At 43.5% G+C, this 27,803-nt stretch overlaps 2 protein-coding genes across 3 annotated transcripts in view; both read right to left on the bottom strand.

Annotated features, from left to right (window-relative positions):
- Window positions 1–1,981: 1,981 nt before the first annotated feature.
- On the bottom strand, window positions 1,982–8,101 carry st8sia2 (ST8 alpha-N-acetyl-neuraminide alpha-2,8-sialyltransferase 2). The gene is made up of 6 exons (XM_041218034.1): window positions 7,873–8,101; window positions 6,439–6,501; window positions 5,116–5,232; window positions 4,624–4,881; window positions 4,198–4,491; window positions 1,982–3,090 (listed from the first exon to the last, which is right to left on the bottom strand). Exons 1-6 carry the CDS (start codon window positions 7,968–7,970, stop codon window positions 2,805–2,807), a joined length of 1,116 nt encoding a protein of 371 aa, XP_041073968.1. The 5' UTR covers window positions 7,971–8,101; the 3' UTR covers window positions 1,982–2,804.
- An 8,050-nt stretch (window positions 8,102–16,151) lies between these two features.
- Window positions 16,152–27,803, bottom strand: part of LOC121295024 (solute carrier organic anion transporter family member 3A1-like) — a 52,896-nt gene continuing 41,244 nt past the window's right edge. Inside the window, exons 3-10 of one of the 2 annotated variants that reach the window (XM_041219300.1) lie at window positions 23,478–23,576; window positions 22,212–22,505; window positions 20,587–20,751; window positions 20,036–20,234; window positions 19,671–19,809; window positions 18,710–18,885; window positions 17,521–17,585; window positions 16,152–16,564 (exon numbers count right to left, since the gene is read on the bottom strand). In XM_041219300.1, coding sequence (XP_041075234.1) covers window positions 16,188–16,564; window positions 17,521–17,585; window positions 18,710–18,885; window positions 19,671–19,809; window positions 20,036–20,234; window positions 20,587–20,751; window positions 22,212–22,505; window positions 23,478–23,576 — 1,514 coding nt within the window. In that variant the 3' untranslated portion in view covers window positions 16,152–16,187. The remainder of the gene's footprint in view (window positions 16,565–17,520; window positions 17,586–18,709; window positions 18,886–19,670; window positions 19,810–20,035; window positions 20,235–20,586; window positions 20,752–22,211; window positions 22,506–23,477; window positions 23,577–27,803) is intronic. The other variant, XM_041219301.1, reaches the window with a different exon arrangement.

Here is a 27,803-nt window from a genome sequence, read left to right as displayed (position 1 = left end):
TAGAGCGATATGGTGTAAAACACATCCACAAAATCCACTGATCCTTCTACAAGACTGCAGCACGGACACAGACCCCCTCAGACAGCTGCTGTTGGGCATGGCTAAACCCAGGGGGCTTCCATGACCCTGTTTACAATAGCCACTTTTAAGCTGCTTGGACACAGCTTAGCTCTTAGGACAGCTTTGTTCTGTACTGTAAACGCATCCGCTCTAAAAGTGCCTGCTTCAGAATCTAATCGACCCTATGCCAACTCAGATTGGAGTATGAAGAGGAAACGCACTGCATGTCTCTGGTGAGCGGCTCTTTGATTCTGCACACCTGAGACATGCCTTGGTGTTTGCTCAGCCTCAAGCTTGGTGGTAAGCAGACAACCCCTCACCTCCTTCAACAGACACATTCCTGTAGGTAACCTGGTAACAAACCAGAAACAAGCGAATGGATCTGAATACCACTATACTGTAGGTGTGAACTCCACTGAAACAAGGGCGGGCTCATTCCACAGTGAAAATCTAGTCGGGAAAACAGGTTAGTATTGAACAGCCCTTTAGTTACCTCTAGTGCTGTGATCACGTGGAACACCATTTATATGTCAATAACTGGAAAAAACTTGCATGGCTAAATAGTGTTCCATAATAAATCTAGTGATTTACTGACTCCTTATGAACATAAAAATGAACTATAGCGCCGCTCTGCTGGTGTTAAAATCATACAAACGCAATAAATGATGCACTAGCTATTATTGCACTGCATGTCATGAAATGTGACACCTTTCCGAAATGAGACAGCACACAGGCTCCACGCATTAACCCTGCAGTCATCAGCCTCTCCTTAGAGCTAATGGATCACATGACTGCAACTCAGGTTTGCTGTGCCCGTGGGGTGCATCCGGCTTCTCATGTAAACTTGATTTAAAAAGTGAAAGCAAACATATGAGTAAATGCGCACATACACATCAGAGACTGGGGCTTAACCTCACAGAACTATGAGGAGATCCTGGACACAACTGGAGATTCAGGTTAGGCTAATAATTCCAGGAAACTAAACTTGCAGGATATAAAAAAAAAAAAAAAAAAAAAAAAAACACTTCTGTTTTAATGCAAATCACTTGTCAATGAATACTTAATCTTTAACATTGCTGTTGATGCTAAATGGAAACAATTGTCTTTTATTACTGGAAAAAAGAATCTGTGTTGCAGCTGTTTGTAAATGGAGGTGTTACGCTCTTGTGTTGTAAATGTCCTGACGCCAATGGAAATAGTTACCTATTAAAGCATGACATAATCTGTGACCCCCATAGCCAGCGAGTGTGGGGACACTGCAGTGTGCGCTGCTTGGGAACGAGCTCAGGGGGAGTCTGATGTGGCCTCACTCTTCTGACGGATTTATTGAAAATAAAGAGCAGGGGACTGCGTCAGCAGAAACAGGAGCAAGTTCATTCCATAGTGACATTCTAGAATGGAAAACAGGTTTGTATTTAAGAGTTTTTCATTAACTTCATTAACAAAGCTGAGTTTTTAAATACGTTTACATACACTTACCTGAAAGTTCTGCACCTATTGTATAAAACACATTTTACAGCAGCATAAGCAAATACTTTACACCTCTCTAAAATGAACATTCTATCTGCGACCAAGTGCTGCCACCTTGTGCTGAGAGACGCGATTTGCAGGTGACGCAAAATAAGACAACTTGCAAAAACTGCACTAGAGTGATCAAAACCAGACAAGAATCAATCCTTTATGCATCACGTGAATTAGTGCATTTGGCATCTTTCACTGCTGCATCATACCAAATATACCACCTATTTTCTACTGGAAGTGCTTGCATCATGGAATTATTCCACAGGAGGGGGATCACAAGTCTTGGTTTTATCCTCTGCCACTTTCTGGAGCAGCAGTGTAGACACCAGCATATCATTGAGCCTCTAAACCAAACTCCTCCTTATTCAAAGCTTAAAAGAAGGACACGTTTATTCTCCCCAAGAATTAAAACATTTTAATTTAATAACAACAACATTAACAATAATGATATGCCGGTTCAAGCCAATTAGTTTGGCTTACCTCTTCAGCCACTGCAGTCCAGGCGATTCCTGTGTGCTTGTTTGCCCTGTGCTGATTACACTGTATTTATTTATACAGTGAACCCACTGGCAACACAGAGCTAGTACTGAATTAAATAAGAGAACAATAACAAACTGAAAAACAGCAGACAACGCTGGTCCTCAACACCTTGACCCATCTGGGACTCCCGAGCACCAAGCGCACTGAACCTCTGCATCCTGGTGAAATGCGCCACCTGGTGGCTAAGTGGTGCGGCATCAATCAAAGGCTCTTTTAATAATATACTGGACAAATGTTCTCCTGCTTAAAGTGAAAATCAGATCAGAATGTTCAGGCACACACCTGGAAACTGGGGGGTGTTGGAGGCTGACCCATTACACGCTATGTATGATCAATTTATCTCCCCCCCATAAATCTAACAGAATGGAACCAACCAAATCAGCTCCTGCACCCGCATACCTCTCCTTCCTGAACTGTGATCTCAATAATGCTTACAGCGCACCCCCAGCACATTACCTCCTGCAGCTGGTTCCAGTATAACTCTAAACAGCAGCACAGCAGTTTAACCAGCAGATCTACTTTCATTTCTACTGATGCAGATAAACACAGTCACTGCACTAACTACCAATATCTCCCTTCACTGCATCTACACAGTAGATTAACCTCCTGTACAAACCCACAATGCTGTGCCCTTAATCAGCACCGATCCCACTGCCGGTCATCCTTCCTTCTCGTTCTGATATTCATAGCCTTGCACTGCATTTCCCGATGTGGAGTTTGAGTGCCCCCTGTTGGTGGAGGCTGCTCAGGGTCTTGAACTCCAGGGGCATGGTATGGGGACTGGACTGGGAGGTGTATTCGTACGTCAGGCTGTCGTAGTAGTGGTACTTCACGGGGTTTCCGTCCTGGTCTTGGGGAAATGGCCAGAAGCCGTACAGGTGGATCTCGTCACAGAATCGAGTGGCCAGCGTGTACATCAGCAGACCGGTCGTTGGGCGTTTGATCAGAACCTTGTTTGTCAGCCAGTACCTGATAGGGTATAATAATAATAATAATAATAATAATTCAGTAACACAGATTCATGTTTGGGTAGTGCCAGTTAACATGGGTGGTGTTTAAATTGTATTTTTTTTTATAGGATTACATGGAAAACACATTCGACCTCAACGCCATGTAGCAATGAATTATGGTGACCACAAGATGAGAACAAAACTAAAAGCAGTGGAAGGTCTGGGACCAGTTTGTTTCTTCTCTTAGCTTGGTAATTGTAGAGAGAGAGAGACAGGCACATAGAGCGGCACACTTGGTCCAAAGCTGTCAGTTCAGCTATGGCATTGATATTCTGCAGTGAGGGCGGCTCCTCGACCCGCGCTTTCAGAACTTCGTTTACTCTGGAGGGAGTCAGCCGCAGTGCTGCCAGCACCCCCTGGAACCCGGTACAGATCAGAGGCCAGGAAATCATTGGAGCTGCTCTATTTACAGCACAAGGAAGCAGTTGTCCTCTTCAGCACAAACGCTGCAGTGTGTGCGTTCTACACTGGCTCTGCTTCAGCAAGGAGTCTGTTTGACCAGGTTCTCTTTTACACAGGGGTCTGTGATCACCTGATCCAGAGGTAACGGGACTGTTACTGCAGAAGAAAGGGCCCATTCACACAGTGTGAGAGGAGCTGCAATGGGAAAAAAGCCTCATTGTACATGGCATGTTAAGGATATTTTAACCTAGCCCTGACCTTTTCAGTGTGTGGGTCATTTTTCCTTTTAAAATAATGTCTGCAAACTTACTACAGTGTTCCATTGGAAATCACTACAAACCAATACCTATTTTTTGTAAGTTGTTTGTTAATTCATATAAATCTGCAACCTCCGCCAGAAAATGTCAAAGTTTAACAGCCATCATCACACATTGCCTTCCCAGGAGAGGCCAGCAGAGACGCACTGACCCACTTAAACGAGCATGTGCATTAGCAACAGTATCCGCTATCAGGCACGAAATCCCCCGGAGGGTCAATGCTGTGCCACGGTCTAATCTTATCAACAGCAGGGCTATGGGGCGCGGTCCTGGAACACACCCTACACTGATCTGGGGAATGAAAGTGAACTGGTACACCATTAACAACAGGCTGCCAGCCCTCTTACCCTCGCACTGCGTGCAGCAGCCTCAGGGAGGGGAAGGCAGTCCGCACGTCGAGGTGGTGTTTGAGGATCAGGTCATTGACACACTCCACCCGATCCTCCCCTCCCTTGGACATGAAGGCAGGGATCCAGAGGACACTCCCGCTCAGCCCTCGCAGCCGCTGCAGGAGCTTCTCTCTCCACACCTCGCTGACCAGGTCCTCGAAGGCTCTCTGCACCACTGAGGGGTTCATCGTCACCAGCCCGGTCCGGAGCCCCACATCCCTGGAGTACTCCTCCACCGGAGCTAGATTGCACCTGCAACACGGAACTGAATGAAGTACTGACACTTCCTGCTGCCTTTACAACCACCCGCACGACAGGCAGTATTGTTTCTTGCAGGTTCCTTGGTCCGAGTGCAGCCCTTGCAAGTTTATAAGAATGGCATACCTGATGACAAAATCATGCGAGTCGATCTCTGTTCCACAGCCGCTGTTGAGCAGGATCCCTGAGTTCCCCACGATGGCGCAGCGTTTAAAGTGCTGCTTCTTCAGAGGGGGCGAGCTGGGGAGGAGCCGGTACAAGTTCTCAGAGATGTTCATGGTTTGCTCTCTGTCAAATTCGTAATGGATAATATCACCGGCCTGTACATTCCCCTTCAACACCGAGATGTCCCTTTCAGCATCCAGGAACTTCAGTATATTCTTTCTGTAAAGGCAACACCAACATGAAAATACAGTAGTGCAGACCATGTGTTAAACTCTGACCCACTACACTAAGTGAACTGAGCATTTGTACAGTGCTCGGGTGTTTCAATGAATCCTTTAAATGAACGCGACAATACTGAAGAACTGTGCAGGCAGTCTTTTTAGGGGTAAAGTAAATCACATGTTTTGTACTTCAATTTAACATGAAAGGCTTGCAGCTTTATTAAGCATGTACCTGATGCTGATTGAAACATCTTTGTTGAACCTCCATTCTGGAGCAGCGGGCACAATGCTGCTGTTACTGTCACTGACTCCAGTCCTGGCAGTGGAGTCTCTGTCAGCCGCAGCATCTCTGAATAGCATCAACAATAATACAGTAAGACAGCGAACCAAGCCAGCACAACACTACCATTCAAAGAAAAAGAAAATCAGCATTGCATTGCAGTGATCCTTAGGGAACTGCTTACAGCAAACCGCATGGCACTCCTTCACCACAAAACTGTGAGACAAGTCATAATTGCACGCAAGAAAAACTTCAAATACAACAGTGAATGTGGAACAAATTCCAGATTTTATTTTACATATTGCACCTTTCATCCCCTGCCCCCCTTAGCCCACCCCCACACTTCTCTCCCATCTGGGCCTCGGCTCCAGTCAGACCCCCTTCTCACATCTATAGTGAAAAGCAGTGGATGTCTATGGCCCCTTTCTGAATGGAGACTGCACCACTTTCAACAACCCACAGGAAGTGCTAACTCTTTAAGACTAACTAACTAATTAAGAACTCCTGCCTCTCTGCAGACCCACTCTGGGAGTACACTGGGCCCTTGCTGTGCCGAGACCATTCTGACAAATCCTGTCGCCTTTGTGGTTTTACAGTCAGTCCCTTAACTGAATCCAGCATTCAGCAGTGTTACAAACAAAACAATGAAAACAAAACAAAGGCTTAACAGTCAAGGAAAAAGAAAAATATATTTACCAGAACAGCCATGGGATGTTTTTTGTGGCAATGCCTTTAACTGTCAATATACCGTTTTTTTTGTTTTTGTTTGTTTGTTTGTTTGTTTTTTTAACAATCTGCAGTGAGGTCTCTGGGCATCAATCTCCCATGTGAAAACCTGAATCCAGTGATTTCCAGTAATTAAGCCAAACTGTATGCCTATACGTGTATATAGTCTGGTTATATCACTACAGCATCTAGCTAAATCCTACAGAGTAGGTTAGCTCATACAGAAGACTAGGCTTAGAGTTTTGTTTAATGTTTTAATTGAGATACAAAGTAATCAAAGCATGAGTCAGGCAAGCGGCAGGTAGTAAAGGTCTCCTCCTTTTATGCAGGAGCTATTCCTTTTGTTTCCATGGTGACCAGTTCATTCATTTGCATTGTATTATTCTTTCTGCCTGAGATCAGTATCAGAAATGTGTCTTAATGAGAATCTGGATATTTCAAATATCACCAAATTATCTGCAAGATTACATTGAAATGTTAGCTCAGTCATATGAAGATAAAGAGAAATGCACAGGAGCGCCCAGAGACAGACAGCTAGAAGCAACAGACCTGCTGGATCTGCTTTGCAAGCTGCTCATCACTCGTTTCCCAGAGTCACTGCCTTCAGGAATCCTGCAAGAAAATAAAACGTTTACAATAATGGAAATCCACGCGTTACCTATTTGCTTACTCTGTGCAGCTGCAAACCCCCTATAGATGAAAGGTATGTAAAATATGCAGTTGTCTTTGTTAGAAATTCATTTATATTTTATAAGGGTTGTGCATCCCACTCATAGGAACAACCTTTACAAAACAATGTAACAGAAGCATTTCGGTAGAACATTCTTGTGTCAAGGGAAAGTGTATTTGAACAGTGGAGACACTTGTAGGCTTTTGATGCCATGGCAACTACACTAATATACATAGAGAGAAATGATATATAAACATATATAAAATAGATAGACAGAGATGGAATAAAACGCAGACAAAACTCTCCGCGATTCACACTGCGTGCATAGCTTCCAGTCTCCCGGCTGCAGTCAGTGGTGGGCTACACAGTTTACGATTTCATGCAGAAGCGAGACATTCCACTCCTCTGTGACGAGTTGTGCTACAGGCTCCAATGTCATTCGATTTCACCGGGCTATATTTACAGCAGTTATACATCACATTCGCTAATGCTCGTGTTAATGCTTTTTGTAGTGTATGCTTTTTAAATGCTTTTAGCGTCCACATTACGCAGCCTTTAATATCATACTCGACACCACCTTAGGGTGGTAGCCTCGAGTCCGGTCCTAAATGAGATCTCATCAGGTAGAGCCGTTTGCCACAAGCATGGACGCTGTGATAACGAACTACGTTTTTTTGTGTGTGTGTATCCTCCAATATTGAAAAATGCTTTGCGATATGTTTAGCGAAACACTCGATAGATATATAAAGTAATGAGGCTGTGTGGTCCACTGGTTGGGGCCATGTAACCACGAGGTCCCCGGTTCAGATCCAGGCTCAGTGTGTGGCTGAGCAAGTCACTTTACCTCCTGTGCTGTGTCTCCAGTGAACTGTGCGTCTGATGCATAGTTCACAGACCCTAGTCTCTGGAAATCGCCTTGGACAAAGGCGACCTCTCGTCTGCTAACAAACACATACTGCTAGTGAGTGCTGTTAGCGAGAGAAAACGATGCAAATCAATGGAAAGGGACGCAAAGAAGACTCATTTTAATAGGAGCAAGTATAAATGATTAATTCATTACAGTAGACAACTTACTTATACGTTTATGCTCATACAGAATAAATACATTGAGTTAATTCCCCGTCGTGATTTTGCACAGGTAGCTCCTGTCGTTCAAGTCAAATGATTAAAATAGTCAAAACATCGCGTATTTTTGTAGTTATACAGCAAGCAAAATATGTAAATTGTACCCATTAGCACTGTCCAAAAAGTAACGTGTCAGGTTAGCCATATATGATTAAGAAATCAAAACACTTGAAAAAAAAAATATTTACCCAATCTCCTCCTCAACTTTGGAAATATCCACTAAAATAAGAAAAATAACCAGAACTGTAACAATGCCAAAAACCCAGCTCCTGATCTCCAGGGTCATGACTTGAGCTAGGAAAGCGGGGGTTATAAACGAACAGGTCAGAAGGAAAGATAGCCAGCCGTGCTAATTATCCACGTTTCTTTTCACAGAATGCCTGTCTTTTGTTGTTGTTGTTGTCCCTTATTGCAGGATTTGTGAAGATGACTCCCTCTGACTCAGCGGCGCTCGTTTTGAAGAGCTAATTCCCAGGTTAGCGAGTTCTGTTTCCAGGGTTCCCAGTACCTACGCATCTCTCTCTGCCTCTCTAGCTCTGGGGCTGTTCACCCGTCTCATTCAAACCCGCTCCACTAAAAAAACACACCGGGATTGGATTTCCACATTACCCAGACACACTAGAAAACAGCTGCCAGACCTTTAAAGAGACAGGCATCCATGTCAAGACTTCTCGGCTTACTCCACACGACTGTATGGCCTATGCGAGTGCAATATTGTACTAACACGTACTCATGATTATTAGCTGCACTGAATTAGCCTTGTCCTGTATGGCCAGTTTCAGTGAGTTTTCATCAGAATGTACCTTTCTTTTGTCAATACAAAGTCGTTTAAAACACAACGACCAGATGCAGGCTACAGAAAATCCTCCTGTGTACCCAGTACAGCCCTGCCTCCCCTAGCTGTCCGCTGGGCACTTCGCATTTAGACCAGCGCTAGCTAGCGTCCAGGTCCTATTTTCACGAGGATTAGAAGTTCACTGCTAATGACATTAAATACTTAAGTATTTTTTATCAATATTTTATAATCTTCCTCTCTAAATCCGTATCGTTTACCAACCACGTGTCTCTGTTTAAATTATTTATGGACAGCCGCGCTCCGATGTTTTATTTCCCATGCCTAACAATTGATACATGCATCAGTTTAAAGAAACGTGGGGGCAGAGCTGCACCTCGGAGTCGTTTTGAGGAGAAGCTATTGTAATATTTTAGATTATATGATGTTGAAACGTTCTTAGTACTGCGACCTGTAAACCTTCCTATGAATATGTATGTGTTTGGCGTTTTGCGCTAGTAACACTGCGCTATGTACCTTTATTTCTAAATATGATTAAATAAACTGATTTACCCGGTCCACTGGTGTTGCAGAAAGGTTAATTTACAGCATTGTTTTAAAGTTCCTTCTAGTGGGATTTTAGTAGTGGTTTCAAGCTTGACTGATCTCTGCCGTTGTGTATTCACAAACACTGTTTTAAATAATCCATATACTATATTTAAAAAGTATTAATGGAAACCTTTTACTAGTTTTGCAAATGTGTCCTAGTAAAAAACAAAAATGAGCTTTTTTTTTAAAGAGTAAATTAATCTCCTGTGCAACACACTGCTCTCAAGTTAACTGACCCTGCATGGCCACACAATGGTAGCACATGGCTTCTTGGTTTCCCTTCAGCTCTGTCCACAGGAAGACCCTCTCAAACCAGGGCACTGGCTTGCTCATCAGAAATAAAGACATTTGGATTAGGATAGAAAGGGAAGTACTGTATTAATATGATCTGTGCATGGATTTCAAGAAGAGTGAAGTTACAGTAACTGGAAAAAGTGACTGGAACAAAATGCATCTTCACTGTGACCTGGAGAGATCACCTGGGCTCCCTCAGTAAAACTGTCAGCCTCCTACATTTCTCTGTAGGGTCTGGGTATTGATATCGTGGATGATCTGCTTGGGCACACACCATACAAATGAGAACCCCCCCCCCCCCCCCCCCCCCCCCCCCCCCCCCCCCCCCCCCCAAAAAAAAAAAAAAAACAAACATTGAGTTCCTGTATAGAACATCCTGCAATGTGGATACTGAAATTGCTTGGTGGTTCAGAACACACACATGGAATCCAATGAATGTAACCATCTCAGGAGCCATCTATCCCTCACCTCAGTCGTCCTTTACAAAGACGGTGGTGCCTAATAGTCATCAGACCATTTCTCTTGGTAGCACAGTGAAGATCATTCCAATAGCCTGGCATGGTTTCCAAGCACACACACACACACACACACACACATATATATACTGATAATTCATTTTTAGAAACTATTTTTTGTGAAGCACAAACATATTTAAATGCTAGACCATTTATTTTAGTTCTAATAAATAAATAAATAAATAAAACAAAAAACAGGTACACCAATAAGGAATGAAAATAGGGTTTAATTTATTTTACAGCAAACATATAACATCACATATTAATTTTTTTAAATGAAAATAAAAATACAGAATGCAAGGAGAGAAGCATACAGAAAAACATAACATAAAATATCTGTATTGTATATTGTGAAAAACAAATGTGTATATATTTATTTTTCCTCTTGTTTTATTTTGTTTTTCAATAAGTGCCACTAATGCCGCTCTCTGCTGTTTCTGCAGTTCTCACAGTTTGGTTATCAACTTTTTTTAAACGAATCTGTGAGAGACAGAGAGAAAGAAGGTGCTATTGCTTTTATTTTCTGGTACACCCAGTAATGGCGACATCTCAAAACATCTCAACTGCAATCCAGTACCAGGTATTTGTATAAATAAGAGACGCTTATTTTGGAGGTACTGCTAGGCTCCAGCTACTCACACAGTTATATCAGGTTTATGGGCTAAAGCTTGAATCTGGCATCTTACCAATAGTTCACTCGATTATTCAGTCAGCGCCAGAGGGAACTAAAAGCCACTTGAATCAGAAGCCTCATCTACTTATAAAGTAGGTGAATCTGAAGCACTATATGTTTGGCAGGCTCTGTGACAACCTGAAGGAATTTCTAAACCATTGAAGTACAGAACCTCAGCACTATTACATAATCAAAAGCATTCTGCACCTTATTCACAAAGCATTAGGGGTTCTGATGAATGTGCTTATTGGCAGTGCTCTAATGCCTTCAAATAGCAGCCCATTACATGGGAAGGGGTCACTGTAAGAATATGATCATTTGGTCTCTAGCTGGCTGCTTAAATCCAGTTGCTTTTCAGAGAGAACTACATTTAATGTATTGGAAGTCTGTCCTCAGTAGCACATGTATATGTATATATAGAATTGTATAGGTCTTGGAATCTCCAAACGGAAGATAGTGTTCTGTGCACAATGGTTAGCCAATGCAAAGCAAGGACCATTACATATGCATTGCTTGCAATTGAACATGTTAATAACAAATTCCTCAATCTTTTTACTTTTTTAATGAATCTCAAGTGGATTAAATCTGTCACATTCTGTGGATATGTATCAATAAATAATGTACAGTACTATACAATATGTTTCAGCCACTGTCAAAGTACTGGACCGGCTATCACCAGCCCCTCTGCACTCAATGCTGCCCATAGAACAGGACCTGGTGCTTAGGGCCCTTGCCTTGAAAACATGCTACATTTTTAAATATCTCCATTCTAGGGGGAGAAAAAAAAGCACAGGGTTTAGGTTTCTGTGAACCTGGCCTTGTTTGTTCCTAAAGAAAAAAAAAATGTTTATAACCCACAAAACATTCCTGGGTTTCATAGAAGTACATGCAGACCATGCCCAACAGGGCACCTATTGTGGGCAACCTTAAGACGCGTTCTCATAGGGTTTCGTGTTCAGACCTTTAAGACGCGTTCTCATAGGGTTCCGTGTTCAGACCTTTAAGATGCGTTCTCATAGGGTTTCGTGTTCAGACCTTTAAGACACGTTCTCATAGGTTTCCGTGTTCAGACCTTTAAGACGCGTTCTCATAGGGTTCCGTGTTCAGACCTTTAAGACGCGTTCTCATAGGGTTCCGTGTTCAGACCTTTAAGACACGTTCTCATAGGGTTCCGTGTTCAGACCTTTAAGACGCGTTCTCATAGGGTTTCGTGTTCAGACCTTTAAGACGCGTTCTCATAGGGTTTCGTGTTCAGACCTTTAAGACACGTTCTCATAGGGTTTCGTGTTCAGACCTTTAAGACGCTTTCTCCTGGGGTTCCATGTTCAGGCATTAACATAGGAGGCATGGCACACGGCCACTATCATTTATTGCATTATTCTTACTTTTCCTTCTGCAGGAAAGTCCAGTAACTACTGGTTTGCTGGTGACTAGCAATTGCTGGGAACTGAAACACACATTTACTGGTTTCTTGCTGGTTAACGTACCATGCTGCTTTATAAAATCCAGATGCCACTAGAATCACTTAAAGGGGAATTTGATTGTCGATAGTAGTTTGTTTGGCAAACAATACAACTTCACTATGACAGGGACATTCGCTTATTATTCTTTCCTTGAGACAGCACGTGCAGCTCTGCAGAGTTGAGATCGGGTTTAGATTTTTCTTAAAAAGGATTCATTCAAGATTAATTTCCCAGTTATAACATATGAAATCAGCTTTGGCTTACTGCAAAAACAATCCATTTAGAATCAAATGTATTTAGGGGAATAAATGCTTCTTGCAAAACAACCCATGTTGATTCTAAAAGGAATGAAATAAGAATGCGCTTTGAATTCAAATTTAGTGTGAGAGTCCAGCTTGAACCCAGGGTTGGCTGGGGCTTATAACAGGACTGTGCAGATAACCTTGGTTCCTGTTGCCCCACACTGTCAATACACTTATTAAAGGATGGCCTCTGAGGAATAAATATTCCTGGTATCTATGATAATAGGTATCTACTGTAAGTGCCAGTGTAATATACTCTTTACCGCTGGCTTTCCTAATACACTTTACATTTAACTTTCATAATCAGTAAATTAATCCAAGTCAAGTTCTTATTTTTTTTGGAAATTGTTTTCTCTATTAAAGTGCAATTTCTTTTTCAAATAACACAATTCCTACCAAAAAAAAATCTTCTTTTGGCAGCACAGAGAACATTCTTGTTCGTGTGAAGGACACTAATAGTTAAGTAGTGGACATCTGTCTTTTAGCTTCTGCTTCATAAATCAGATGAGCAAATGAAGATGTTTTCTGAAAGTTGAATTTACAGTACAACCAATCTGGCATTTAAGTATGGAAGATAAATACATTGTTGAAATATCAATTCATAATTGAAAGAATACAATACAATACAATTTGCATGATCACTTTATGCTATTCCTAAACCTACTTTGTTATGATTGGACAGAGAGTTTAACAAGACGCAGTCCAAACAGAAGAAAGTTGATGGACCATGAAGACCCCCTTCACAAAGAAGAATACACGACGATGGCTTTATCATGAAGACCCCCATCACAAAGAAGAATACATGACGATGGCTTTATCATGAAGACCCCCATCACAAAGAAGAATACATGATGATGGCTTTATCATGAAGACCCCCATCACAAAGAAGAATACATGATGATGGCTTTATCATGAAGACCCCCTTCACAAAGAAGAATACATGACGATGGCTTTATCATGAAGACCCCCATCACAAAGAAGAATACATGACGATAGCTTTATCATGAAGACCCCCATCACAAAGAAGAATACATGATGATGGCTTTATCATGAAGATCCCCTCCACAAAGAAGAATACATGATGATGGCTTTATCATAAAGACCCCCTCCACAAAGAAGAACACATGATGATGGCTTTATCATAAAGACTCCCTCCACAAAGAAGTATACATGACGATGGCTTTATCATGAAGACCCCCTCCACAAAGAAGAATACATGACGATGGCTTTATCATGAAGACCCCCATCACAAAGAAGAATACATGACGATGGCTTTATCATGAAGACCCCCATCACAAAGAAGAATACATGACGATGGCTTTATCATGAAGACCCCCATCACAAAGAAGAATACATGATGATGGTTTTATCATAAAGACCCCCTCCACAAAGAAGAACACATGATGATGGCTTTATCATAAAGACTCCCTCCACAAAGAAGTATACATGACGATGGCTTTATCATGAAGATCCCCTCCACAAAGAAGAATACATGACGATGGCTTTATCATGAAGACCCCCATCACAAAGAAGAATACATGACGATGGCTTTATCATGAAGACCCCCATCAGAAAGAAGAATACATGACGATGGCTTTATCATGAAGACCCCCTCCACAAAGAAGAATACGTGACAATAGCTTTATGGAAAGAGATGGGATTCCTCATCCAGGTTTGTGATTTTCTTCTTGGCAAATTTTGGAAGAGATTTGGCAACAGCTTCTCTTCCCATAAAGCCAGCTTCATGCAGCTGTGGTCTTGGTGCACTCATTTGGGCTCAGTTATCTGAGCTGACTGCTTCTGTTGTTTGGTCTGCTCTTCTGGAAAACCTGTGTTCCTTTGCAAACTTCATCAAGTACTGTATACTGTAGATAGGGTATCTAAACAGTGTTTGACATCATAAACAAGCACTACAAGCACTTCAGTAACTATTTCAGCAAGTGGGCTCCTTATTTGATACCCTACTGCACATATGGGCAGTAATACCAAGAGGCATGACTGATGAGGTAGAGGGCACCTAATGGAATAATGTTGTAATCCTCTAGAGTGAAGGGTATAGAAAACTCACAGTGTAAGCTTTACGTAAAAACATTTTTAAAAAAAGGAAGAAACCGCCCACTTATGATATTTTAGGGGGTTTCTTTCTGAATGTTAAAACCCTGTGGTACCCTCAGTAAAAAACCTCACTGGACCTGAATCTACCATCTTCCACAGCATAGCACAAACTTGTAATCCCCAGATAACTGGGTCTGCCACCATTCTAATATAAACCATACTGCCACTCCAAAAGTTTGTAAGCACAATATAGACTGGAAAGGGTCCCAAGCACAGTATAGACTGGAAAGGGTCCCAAGCACAGTATAGACTGGAAAGGGTCCCAAGCACAGTATAGACTGGAAAGGGTCCCAAGCACAGTATAGACTGGAAAGGGTCCCAAGCACAGTAGGTTTGTGATGGTCTCCTCACTTTACTGTGGGCATGTGAAGGCAGTACCAGCTGCTGCTGATTACAATGCAGAAAGATGGGGCTCTGAAGAACCAGATTGCTTGCAGACATGAGAGAATTCTACATCTGAATCAATGGACCCGTGCTGTTTGATTACATTGAATGGCTGGAAGGTGTTGCAGTAGGGACCAGCGGCCACACCCCTGGACCACAGACTACAAGGAATATTTCTCTCCTTTGTTATAACTCTCCCTGGTTTACCTTGTAGCGCGTTCTTTATGACCCATGTTTTTACAGAGTTACTGCTTATACATTATGGCATGGTGACAACGTGTCAGGCTAGAGATTGTGATGCTGGTGGTGGATCTTTCAAAGCTGGTAACACTTCATTTTCCCAGGTGTCATTTATAAATTATGTATTCATAATTCTAAGGGATTTAGTTGTTGTTTGATGTGTTTTTTAAAGGGGGTTTTGTAACTACCAAAAAAGTTCAGTTTCCTCTTGTGTATTGCTTGTGTTCTGTTCTTTTCATTCCACACCATGCTGTTGTCTCTCATTGTATTAAGAGCCTATTGTTAGATGATTTTAAGCCACACAAACCCTGGACTAAAGCTCATATAATACTGTAGGAAACTAAATAAAAACAAATGACAAATAATATACATGTCTGACAGCAGGGACATTTTCTAGTTAGTTTTGCTAAACTTCAACAGCATTGAGTTTACTGGCCATTCTAGACACATGCATTTCATTTGTCCACAGGATAACAGTGCAGTTTACCCCTCCCCAGCCTGTAATATACAGCATTGTCCCTTGACATTTCCATCTGCTGTTCTAGGAGGGAAGCTCAAATCCTGTGCAGTTAAGAAAGCGAGAAGGAAAGAAAGGCTCTCCAGTCGACACTGTTCAGATATAAGAGAACTGCTTGTGAAGAACACCATTCCTTTATTGGATATGACTGGATTCCGGGTTCTAATTCAGAATGAACTGGAACAGATGCGATAGGCTCAGAAATCCAGGAGGCTGGAACAGCCATGATGATTGGATGTGACAATTAGAACTATCTTTATCCAGTGCGATAACTCGTGGGGATTACAATGGACCCTTGCTGTGATACTTTGGATATGGAGCAGAGCAGCACCAAAAACAACCATCTTCTGGGCTTGGATCGGGCTTTCAAAAATTAATTTTGAGAATTTTTAATTTTTCAAAATTTTGTTTAATAAAAAAAAAAAGAAAGATGACCCCCTTCGTATACTGTCACATATATATTATATATATATTTTATATATATATATATATTTTATATATATAATATATATATATATCTATATTGGACATTATAATATATATATATTATATATATATATATATATATATATATATTACTTGTCCGTTCTTTTTATTCCTATTGTCTTTAAACCCAACACTATAAAACAGATTCCATATTCTCACACCACTCGTGATCCTCCAGGTTATAGATAAACTTTGTCCTGTTGGGTGGGTTTTGACTAGCGTCCCTCCCCAGGTTGTCCACTGTGAGCGTTGAGGCAAACAGTTCGCTGGGGTTCAGGCCACCCTCATGGTTCTTAATGTAGCTCTTATAGTTTTTGCGCAGGCATAGCCACGTGGTGGTGTAGAGGATGAAGGCGAAGGTCTTGAGAGCGATGGCAATGCTGACGTACAGGTAACGGTAGGCAGTGTTGTCATACAGCATGCAGGCTCCGTCCTCTCCACACACCGTGCTCCAGATCAGGCAGGTTGAGTCAATCCCAGCACCGAAAATCAAAGGTGGAGGAATAAAACCTGCGAATCAGAACAGGCTTATCAATATGGCGTGGTCTTTTGTTTTGGGCTTGCCTAGGTTTCAATTTGGGTCTTTGTGAAATTGTTTTGACGGTCAGCAAAATAATGCACAGCTGAGCGGATAGCAATTATAATCTCGTACCTTTATATGACATATCGTGAGTGACAGGACAAAAAGCATAGCTACTTGCAGTCCTGAAAATGGTTCTTAAACATACTGGTGTAATTAATGGTGGGTGTGACTACATGGTCCTCTGTCCCGCCTGTGCATCGTACCTTGCCCTGAATATGGTGGTGTGTATTATATTCTGTTCTTAGTGTAATGTTACACTCTTCATTTTCAGTCCCTCTCTCCTGGAGAGAAGCTCTGGCCTTCATGCCAGGACAGAAGTGCATTAGAGAAAGCCCCCGCTGGGCAGTGGCATGTTCTATTGTCTCCACCCCCCCCCCCCACCAACCAACATGTGACAGGTTAAGCTAAGATCAGAGCACTAGAAACTGGATGATTCTTATTGCTGTTTCTGGCAGCAATGCATGTGGTATCTAAGGGGTTAAACTCGTGAGCAGGTTTCCACTGCGCTGCTCAAAAAGACAAATCAAATCTAGCTGTGCTGCACAGCTCCCTGGTCACTCAAAGGTCCAGTTCAAAGGACCTAAACATGAGTTAAATAATTCTAACCAACAATAGCCCTTAGCATTAAAAATAAATACCTCAAGTCATTCTTATAATATAACATGCCCCATTTAACATATGGGGTGTGCATAGATGCATATTGCATGTAGAACACACAGCCCATATGTGTTGCATTCTATATACAGTATAGATGTGTATCCTATACAGTACATTGAATACTAATTCAGATTCATGGCAGCTGCTGTAGCCCTCATTTGATCACTGTCTTCAACCTTGAAAGCAGTGCTGCATTTATACAGCCAGCATTGCAGGTGTTTCTTACCAAGGAGCCGCAGAAGCAGGAAGAGGACCCCAAGAGCGTAGGATTTCAGTTCAGGGTGCACTGCCCTACAGTGAGCGAGGGACACAAACAACAAAGAGCAAGAAGACGGATGTTATCAATGCCTTTTAATTACAACACCTTTCCACTCACCCCTAACGGTGCTGCTGTCTCTTACAAGAAGAAGAAAAAAGAAAACACTTCTAGACCTGTGCCTGACTGCCCGGGGTCCAGAATCTAATTCTGAGTGTGAGGAACTGAATATAATTTCAACTGAACACAAAGCGATGCCCGAGATGAGAAGATGACTCAGGATTTAAATCGCATTGCAGCCTGTAATGCTTTGCACTTTTCATTGGCATGCTTGGGGTTTGTGCAGAATCACAGTCCCATAGGGGCGTTTGTCTGGAGCTGCAGTAAGAGGATTTCAATGGAGGTGTCGAGTCACTGTGGATCAAATAACAATTACAGAACTCCGATATAAAATGTTAAATGTTAAATACTGAGACCCAAGTGGTACCAAGTGTTACATTAGATGGATCATTGTAAATAATTATATATATATATATATATATATATATATATATATATATATATATATATATATATATATATATAAAAAACACACTGTAACACAAGAATCTAATATAGGACTACTACCCATATGAATGTTATGAATGCGAAAGATATTCAATAAAACACAATGTATTTTAATGATGTGGCAGCCTCTTAAGATATTGCAGATGTTTATAGAGTGATGATTTCCACCTCTATTTCAAAGTATTTTTTTAAAACAGGAATCTATTTAACAGCTGGTGTCTTGGGTTAACACTGCCCTCTGCTGGTAGAAAAAGAAAAGGCACAGAAGAGAGTATACTTGAAGAAAATATACTGCAGTCCCTCGATGTGCGTCTCTGTGGTTCCCTGTGTTCTCCATGCAACGATAACGACGTCCAATCAGAACATTTATTGCAGAGATCCTTACCTTGTACGAATTAAATGTCAGTAAAAAGCTCTCCTTCCCTCTTTTCATCAAGTAAATGGACCAGTTTGAGGGACATAAATATGTAAATAAATGCCATTTAAATCAAATAGGACGACATGAAGTGGGTGTGACTGCAGATAGGCGGATGCAGCATCACAGTGTGCCCTTTCTGGCATGTCGTCTCGTCAGCCCTGGTCGGCTCTGTACCTGATGAGGATCATGACGGATGGGGTCTGTGCCATGGCTCCTATCATGCTGCACGCGCAGATCACACACAGGAACGTCAGGAAGGCTTCCTGGCAGCCAGGGCTGGGACACTTTCCCGGAACCACAGTCGCATTGTCAGGCTGGTCCCCGGATATGCATGAGCACCCAGTCAGGTTCTACAGCAAAGGAGGGAATGCAAAGAGTCAGTGCTAAGGACAGCGACCATTTCAACACACGTGAGGAAGGACCAGACCCCACTGATCTGAACTGCTGTGGGAAGCAGAATTAGTTTGAATCAACGGAGAGTCCAGATGGAGAGGCGCAGGGAGGGATGTGCAGCACATCATATCTGAATGGAATCCAATTGTTTACACACTCGATGCTGGCAGTCAGCTGGCTTTCAGAAGACAATCCTCTGCAAATTCGATACTGTGCGATGGGGACCTTGCTGTTGCTCCATTTGTAAGTCATGCATATATGGGTTAGAAGGGTTTGATGTGTTTCTCAAATAAAAACAATATATAGAAATTTACAAACATCACTCAGAGATAACACCAGCACTGGCTGCAGCATTCATGAAACAAAGCCACCCTTGCATTAATAAATGCATACTGCAATGAAACCAGAATGAAGCCAATGATACATCATATAGCACTTTGCTGCTTGTCTGGTGCATTAAGGTGCACATCGGTATAGCTTTGAAAGCTTACACATAGCTAAGCTGTCTCAGTGCAGCGCCAGGGAGCACAATCTGCTGCTCCCAGTCCTTTTCTTAAACTAACTGAGCCCCAGAACAAATTAACTGGCTTCTCTTACCATGTTGCCAGGGCTGATTGACAATCAATCAATCAATTAATCAAGCAGCACCTGGCCACATTCTGCACATGCTTTGGCAAGGATTGGGTTTTTAAGATTTATAAGCCACAACACCCAGTGGGTAGCAGCTGGACTGTATACTTACTGCTTTGGAGCACCCAGCGAAGCAGGCTGACAGGTAGGTGATGCCGTTAGACCCACACACTGGGCTAATGGAATCAGTGTGGCATTTGCAGCCAGCATTACAGGGTGAATATGGGTTCAGCTGAGACAGCGGGATGGACCTGGGGAGACAAAACAGAGTCAGTTTACAGGCTGTGGGGCTGCAGCAAAAACAGAGCAAACCATACCAAGCAGTTACTGAGCAGTGATGTGCAGATCTGGCAGACTTCTTGTTTTATTCAACAGTTAGTATTTATTTATCGCTAATGCTTTATTTTACCAGTCTCATGTTTTGAATATACAGCTACGGTATCATTTCGCAGGTGTGCCCGCCTCCCCGCTACTCACTTGTTTCCGTAGGGGACGGTGACCCCCGCCACGGGCCCCGTGTCACAGCCCAGGAAGAGGAAGGACACGTAGCAGGCGGTGGACACCAGGTTGACCAGCATGGCCATGCGGATAGCGCCCAGCGCAGAGAGGCTGAGCTTCTTCACCAGCAGCCCGCCCAGGAAGATCCCCAGACACGCACAGGGGATCGCTGTCATGCCTGCAGGGATATCAACCATTCAGAGCGGTCATTCAGAGCAGCATGGGAGAAGACAGCAGCTCCATGAGGTATGGCTGGAATTCCTTTCAGTTTGACAGCTCGCTCTGGGGTCGCCCTCTGTTACTGGGGTCGTGCTGTTACTGTTGTTAATAAAGCATGTGTTTATATCAACTGGATAAGCCCAATGAAAAAAATGCTCAGCAGTATTATAATAATAATAACCCATTCCCCTGTTGATACTAGCATTAAGACTTCAAAATGACCAAGCTGTCGTCATACCAAAGCATTCTGCAAGTGCTGCATGAAACGGTGCGTTTAAATGATCAGACCACTGAGACATGAGCTGGCTTACCGAGCAGCTGGTTGGCAGAGGATGTGGTGAGGTTGAACTGCTGCTCCAGATACTTTCCCAGGAAGGCAGCAAAGCCGGCCACCACCGCGATCTCCATGCAGGCGGCCAAGACGATGCAGGTGAACACCGGGTTCGACAGCAGGTGCTTTGTCACTTTGGGGATCACTGGAGCAGGGGAAAGAAACAAGACAGACGTGAGCATGCGATCCCACTGGAGCAGGGGCAAGAAACTTGACAGGCATGAGCATGCGACCCCACTGGAGCAGGGGCAAGAAACGTTACAGGCATGAGCATGCGATCCCACTGGAGCAGGGACAAGAAACGTGACAGGCATGAGCATGCAATCCCACTGGAGCAGGGACAAGAAACGTGACAGGCATGAGCATGCAATCCCACTGGAGCAGGGACAAGAAACGTTACAGGCATGAGCATGCAATCCCACTGGAGCAGGGACAAGAAACGTGACAGGCATGAGCATGCAATCCCACTGGAGCAGGGACAAGAAACGTGACAGGCATGAGCATGCAATCCCACTGGAGCAGGGACAAGAAACGTGACAGGCATGAGCATGCAATCCCACTGGAGCAGGGACAAGAAACGTGACAGGCATGAGCATGCAATCCCACTGGAGCAGGGACAAGAAACGTGACAGGCATGAGCATGCAATCCCACTGGAGCAGGGACAAGAAACGTGACAGGCATGAGCATGCAATCCCACTGGAGCAGGGACAAGAAACACAGGCATGAGCATGCAATCCCACTGGAGCAGGGACAAGAAACATTACAGGCATGAGCATGCAATCCCACTGGAGCCGGGGCAAGAAACGTGACAGGCATGAGCATGCAATCCCACTGGAGCAGGGACAAGAAACGTGACAGGCATGAGCATGCAATCCCACTGGAGCCGGGGCAAGAAACGTGACAGGCATGAGCATGAGATCCCACTGGAGCAGGGGCAGGAAAAGAAACAGGCATGCGATCCTACTGGAGCAGAGGCAAGAAATGATACAGGAATGAGCATGTGATCCCACAGAACCAGTGGCAAGAAATGAGACAGACATGCGATCCCATTGGGACCCAGTGAGGAAAAACAGACAGGTCTCGCCCGGCCGCTCAACTCATATTTCAAGAAGCAGAAGTTTGAAAAGCACTTCAGTACGGTGCTGCTAACAGCTGGGAAAAGCCACTCCAGCTCCGATCTGCATCTTAATGAAACTAGGGCTGATAACATAAGTGCTGTGCCTGGAGCTGGCTTAGCGGATCAAAAGCAGCCCTCCTGAGGCAAGGTCAGAGCGGCAGCCACAGGGTTCCAATTTAGTTCTGACTTTTCCTGTCACATTTCCTCCAGCCACTTTAAAAGACCAAACAATCGACTTCACGCCTGGCTGGAGTTCTGCTTTATTAATACAGGCCCGGCAGAAGAGCAGCCACAACAGAACGGCTGTGTGCTTTGCACTCAACATGGTCTGGGATGCTGCAACCACTTTGTACTTACAACCAGGGTTTCTCTCCATGTCAGCAGCCCCTATGCAGCACTACTGAGCGTACCGGTCTCAGGCTCTGCTCCTGTGAGACTGGATTGTCCCCTTGCTCACCCTTGTGTGTTTCAGTTACTTTGCTCTCACCTCTCATCTGCTGGCAGCAGGTCGGGTTCTTCTCTGGCTCTTGGGCGTTGCGCACCACTCCGTTGCTGGGTTTGGGTCTCTCGTAGTCGCGGGGGAGGCTCTCGGGAAGCATGGTCTGCTCGCTCTCGCCGCCACTGTCCAGCTCCTGCACTGACAGGGACTGCGGGAATCCGAACATGAAAAGCGCCGAGAAGAAGAGCAAGGCGCCACACAGCAGGAAGCCGCCCCACCAGGCTCCGATCCAGCGGGGGTCATCCGGGGTGATGTCTAGCTTACCTGCGGAAAGGGAAAAAGCTTAACAGGAACCAAAATTAATATTGTGCTGTAGCGAGGGCTGCAGCTCTCCTCAGAGGTGTATGAAATGATTATTTGAATGTTCAACGCCCCATGCTCTACAGGGAAGTGCCACCAGACTGGGACCCGTTTTGAAGAGTGCTTCCGTCTGGTTATTTCACACTCCTCGTGCAGTATTACCTGTCTTCCTATGGAAGGCCTCCTATTTTCAACTTTGTGACACTCAGTACAGGTATTTCAAGTCCAAGTTCAAATCCAGATCTTGGCTCATCTATATATACATTTTTAAACAGTGTTCCCCTGATTATTATAATTTTTTTTTTTACCATTTGATAATTCACTAATTTGGATAAATCACAGTTGGGCCATGTTGACAGTACACTGTAAAGCCCTACATTTTCTTGTATAAGGGTCTTTCACTAATTCACTGTTTTCAATATTTCACAGTGCAAGAAATAGGAAGCCTGATCTTTAATCGTCAACACCTGAATTTGGATTTGAAATAAATCAAGTGAATTTTGGGCTCTTGGGTGACTTCACTGAGTCACTGCCTGACTAAACGTCTATACTACTTGGTGGCATCTTGCTGCAGAATGACCAACACTCATGCATGCATGCCCCTTGCCAAAGCAGCTCAGTCCCCATGCTGGGTGCGGGTGAAAGGACCTGGGTTATTAGGTCCTACTGCTCTATTGAGATGTGGCCAGGGGATCTCTGAAGTGAACAATCACACCTTTGAGATTACCATGGGAGGGACAGGTTTAAATCCTTGACAGAATATTTCCCAGACTACTCCCACATGACTGAGTGTAGTGGATGGAGTCTCTGAATCACAGTGGGCTCCCCTCTAATTCATCAGTAGCCTCCAGGGCATCACTCAGCAGATCCTGCCACTTCCTCAATGTTCACATTTGAGAGAGTGAGCCGTAGAGCTAGTATTTGTCTTGCATGCAGCCCTGCACGACTACTTACTGGTGTCGATAAACACAGCATCCACATAGAATTTGGTACAGAGAGAGCCCAGGATGAAGCCACACGCTGGTCCAAACACCAGGGTTGAGAATAAGATTCCTATAAAACAATTAAAAAAACAAAACAATTCAACACACTTTCTGGGCTCCCACACATTTTGACCAACACAGTAATGAACAAGCTTGTGATATGATATGCTGCATATGGCCACCCAGCATAACTGGCTTTGGTATTTGCAATTTCCATTAAGCAAAAGATTGTCTTTCTAAAATCAACAGTGATGGATTCAGTCCCTTCATTAGGAACTCTTTTTATTAGGCTCTGAACCACGTGATGCGGCACAGATGTCTGGTTCTCATTATTCTCATTAAAGAGGCTGCACCCCCTCATTGCACAGCCACAAACCCGCACCAACAACCACAGTGCAACTCATTCAAGAATTGATCTTTATTCTACATTCTGGACAACAGATACTGTGACAACACAAACATATGTCTAAATATATCTCTGCCAATACAAATGTTTCTTATTACGCTGGTTCTGTACAAGGTTCTATATACCTGGCCAAGAGCATTTCTTATCTTTAAATTGAAAGCACGGCTTTATTTACTGAGTCAGACTGCAGTGGTATTTCGGTCCCTCCTGTGATTTGACAGTTTCCTCCCTTATCCCAAGCCCTTGTGTGTCCTCTATCCTTTGCAATGTCTAAACCCTTTTATTTCTAAAGCAGCTGGTATCTAGCATAGCGCTATGGATTGTTCTGTGCAGCGCAGAGCGCAGGAGAAACAAACAGCTCCCTTCAATGCTGTGAGCTAGTGAAGCATTCCCCTGCAGAGTCCAACACGAGGATGCATGCTGCACCATTCCTCAAACACACGCATCCCGTGAACACAGCAAGCTCAACCGATGGCCCATGTGCTGCCAGATTGCTCTCACACGTGTGAGGAAGCGATAGCCCACGACTTGGGAGCTCATGTGTAATTAGACGAGCTGCAGGAATGCGCTGCAGTCTATACTTCACTGCCCCTGCTGCAGCGTCTGCCTGATACCATGCCCTCTGCATCTTAAAATGCACAGCAAATTCAGCACACCCTGTCACAAGGTACTGGCATGCAAATAGATCATTACGTGTTTGTCCGTTTGAATAATTCAATTGTGTTGCACATTAATTCAGGCAGGGGCTGCCACCTTCTGCTCTAGAAGGGTAAAGTGGCTCTGCTTTGTTTTAGAGGTTGCTTACAGGCCTATCCAGTATAACTGAAAAGACTTAATTTCACTTTTTTGTTTGAATAAGACAATCTGTAACCAAAACCGATTCATACCTAAGGAATACCAGTGACCAGTGCTGAACTTAAACAAACAAACAAAAAAACACCCACAGGAAAACTGCTATGCAATGCAAGGTGTGCATTATACCTGTATGGCCACAAGAGGGCACCGTCATCACAATGGAATTCTCTGAATCCTCACCAGGCTTCTGTTCCTCAGTTCAGTGCCAGCTGTCGTTAGAATCTGCTTATCATGTGCCAATGATGAAGTAATTCATCACTTTCATCATGTCTTTCTTACATCATTGATGAAAATAAATACGATGATATTTTAAACAACAGAACCAAGATACATGTCAAAATGTGGAATGATTTTTACCTCTGAATTATTTTATATCCACATAAAAAAAAATATATATATATATAGAGAGAGAGAGAGAGAGAGAGAGAGAGAGAGAGAGAGAGAGAGAGAGAGAGAGAGAGAGAGAGAGAGAGAGAGAGAGAGAGAGAGAGAGAGAGAGAGCAACTGTGCTAAGATCATGGGATGTCTACTGGGATAGAATCATCCAATCAGTTCTGAGCATCTATAGCTACAGTAAGCCCAGACAGTGATCTGTATGACCTAGCAATACTTTGCAATACCCTCTCTAGGGTGCTTATGATTGAGAGCCCATTCCAAACACACCAGCACAGAGGAATCCGAGCTGAACGCAGAGGAAACTTTTCAACTGGCAGGACATCTTGTTATATTTTCTGTGTGGCTGGACAATGTTGTGGAATAGAAGCAGTGGTAAAGCTGACCTGCAGACAGAACTTTGTGGTTGGAATGCTGTAAGGGCCCTTTCAGGGAGGCTGCCAGAGCAGAGTACAGTACTGCCAGTAAAGTATGACCAGACTAGGCTTCTACTGAAACCAGATTAGCAACCACAGGATCACAGAGAAGCCTTTCATAACCAGACCTCTTATTGAAAACCATGTGGAGTAACACACGCTGCTGGAGTGCACAGAAGAGCAGACAGGTGGCAGCGTCCCATGGAGCTGAAAGGACAGTTAAGATGGACCACGCACAGATACCTATATCTAATGTGACCTACATCTGAGCAATAAGTAATATTTTAGTATTAATGAACAGTAGCGGCCCTGATTACAATCCTTGCAGGAGTTGTGCAGGCAGTTTCTACTCTTTTTTGTCCTAACGGTTATCTGCAGAGACTACACAGCGCCTAAATAGACTCACAAGGAATGCTCTCGCCACTCGGACAGTTGCAGCTTCACCGGCACTGCGCCTCTTGTTAGCTTTGATTTGAGCTCATTCACTGGGCAGCCAGTGTTTAGTGTCGGGGTCCTCTTTATTCATTACAGCTGCAAGCCACGGATGAAAAACAGGTTTTTAAAAGCTGACGACTACCGCAGGGTTTATCGACCGTCTTTAAACCAGGGTTATATAAGAGTCCAATAAGATGTTCACAAAGGGTAGCACACACTCCCAAAGCAGAGCTGTAAAAGATAGAGCGCTGACGGGCCGCCTGGGGAGCTATCCCCCTTCACACACAAATTAGGATCCCCAGAGGGGCTGCTCTACACATAGTTCTGCTTCCACTGAGCTCTTTATACGCACTGCCTCTGTGCTTTCTTCCAAAGTGCATCCTTATTTATGGAGAAGAAAGCTGTGGCTGCACCCTTAACTGTGTTTCCTGACCCATTAACTCACCAAGCGGATTCTGAGCGCTTGAGCAGAGCCATTGATACAAAGCTGCAAAACAGACTTTAACAAGCAGTGCTGCTGGTGCCAGTGTGAATGCAGCACGGTGCGACACTGCCCAGACACACTGGCACTCCCTGGCACGCAGCCAGCTTCTCCACATGAGTCTCCCTCTGGAAGTGGTTTGAGATGCTCTGTTCGGGAGCAGTTGCCGTTCAGAGCAATTCGGTATATCGTAAGATAATGAAACCCAGAGGGTAAGTGAGATCTGACACTTGCAACTTCCCTTTCCCAATGACAAACTAACCACGTGGATGATTAGCAATACCTATGCTACAGTACCTGCAATTTATTTATTTATGTATTTCACTGGACTGATAAAAAACATATTGTAAAACACAGTATAGCCTGCACATTTTCTCCACCTACATTACCTATCCGGTACAGTATATATCTTATTGCTGCTGAGCAATCTTTTTTTTAATTCAGGCTAGGTTTTCTTCACTGTTATTTATATAAAAATACATTAAGGAAATTTGTCCTCATCCCTACATAGAAAAGACGGGGGGCAAAGGTGACTGTAGTGTGTTCCAGCGGCCCTGCAAGATGTTTCAGAGCCGCCTGCAGCTGCTGGTTAACGAGGAAATAGGGGGTAATAGGGGGACAATAACTCGCTCTAATGTTCACAAACTATTCTGCCCAGGGTGAAAGCCCTTCTAACTGGGCATGCTAAGAGCATGAGGGGAGTTTTGTCAGAGATCGTCCAGATTTATAAGGCTTTGCATCAGAAGCAGAGGGGTGATCCATTTAAAGTGTCCTTCAAACGCTGTGTGTGTGTGGATTACCAACTGAGAAATACCAACTGTTCGATTTCTGGTGTTGTGGAGATACAGACCACCACCAAAGGCTAATGCAGGGTATCTTTGCAGCTTTTTAAAACCACCCTGACCTATTTCCATCAGTAAGCTTCAGAGAGACCATGTGGAAAGGACACAGGGTACAGTGAAGATCTCTATCAGTCTGCTTCAGAGCAAACAGTTCTATTTTAGAACTGTTTTACTGTTCTATTTTAGTGGGGATGCAACAAAGCCCTTATGCAATGTGCTCAGAACACTTACAAACACTCAACATCAGAACTTGTGACTTGAATTATGAATAAAATAAAAAAAAACAACAGCAAAAGAACCCAGTGTTATATACTATTATATACTATAATACTGCTACAAATCCTCTGTCAGGGGAAGGTAGAGTTTCGGGCAGTGTTACAGAACACATTGATGAAACAGTTTTAAACACACTTTTTATAATCATTTTCACTTAAATAAAATTAAAAGCACAAGCTGTATTGTCCTTTGG

The sequence above is a fragment of the Polyodon spathula genome, chromosome 19 (genome assembly GCF_017654505.1).
Source record: "Polyodon spathula isolate WHYD16114869_AA chromosome 19, ASM1765450v1, whole genome shotgun sequence".
NCBI lineage: Eukaryota > Metazoa > Chordata > Actinopteri > Acipenseriformes > Polyodontidae > Polyodon > Polyodon spathula.
This window is presented reverse-complemented; position numbering and strand designations above follow the sequence as displayed.

Coding starts and splice junctions, on each gene's coding strand:
- st8sia2 (XM_041218034.1), bottom strand. CDS start 7,970: ATGACCCTGGAGATCAGGAGCTGGGTTTTTGGCATTGTTACAGTTCTG. Junction 6,502..7,872: donor AAAGTTGAGGAGGAGATTGG/GTAAATATTTTT, acceptor ATTTTCTTGCAG/GATTCCTGAAGGCAGTGACT. Junction 3,091..4,197: donor CTGCTGCACGCAGTGCGAGG/GTAAGAGGGCTG, acceptor ATACCCTATCAG/GTACTGGCTGACAAACAAGG.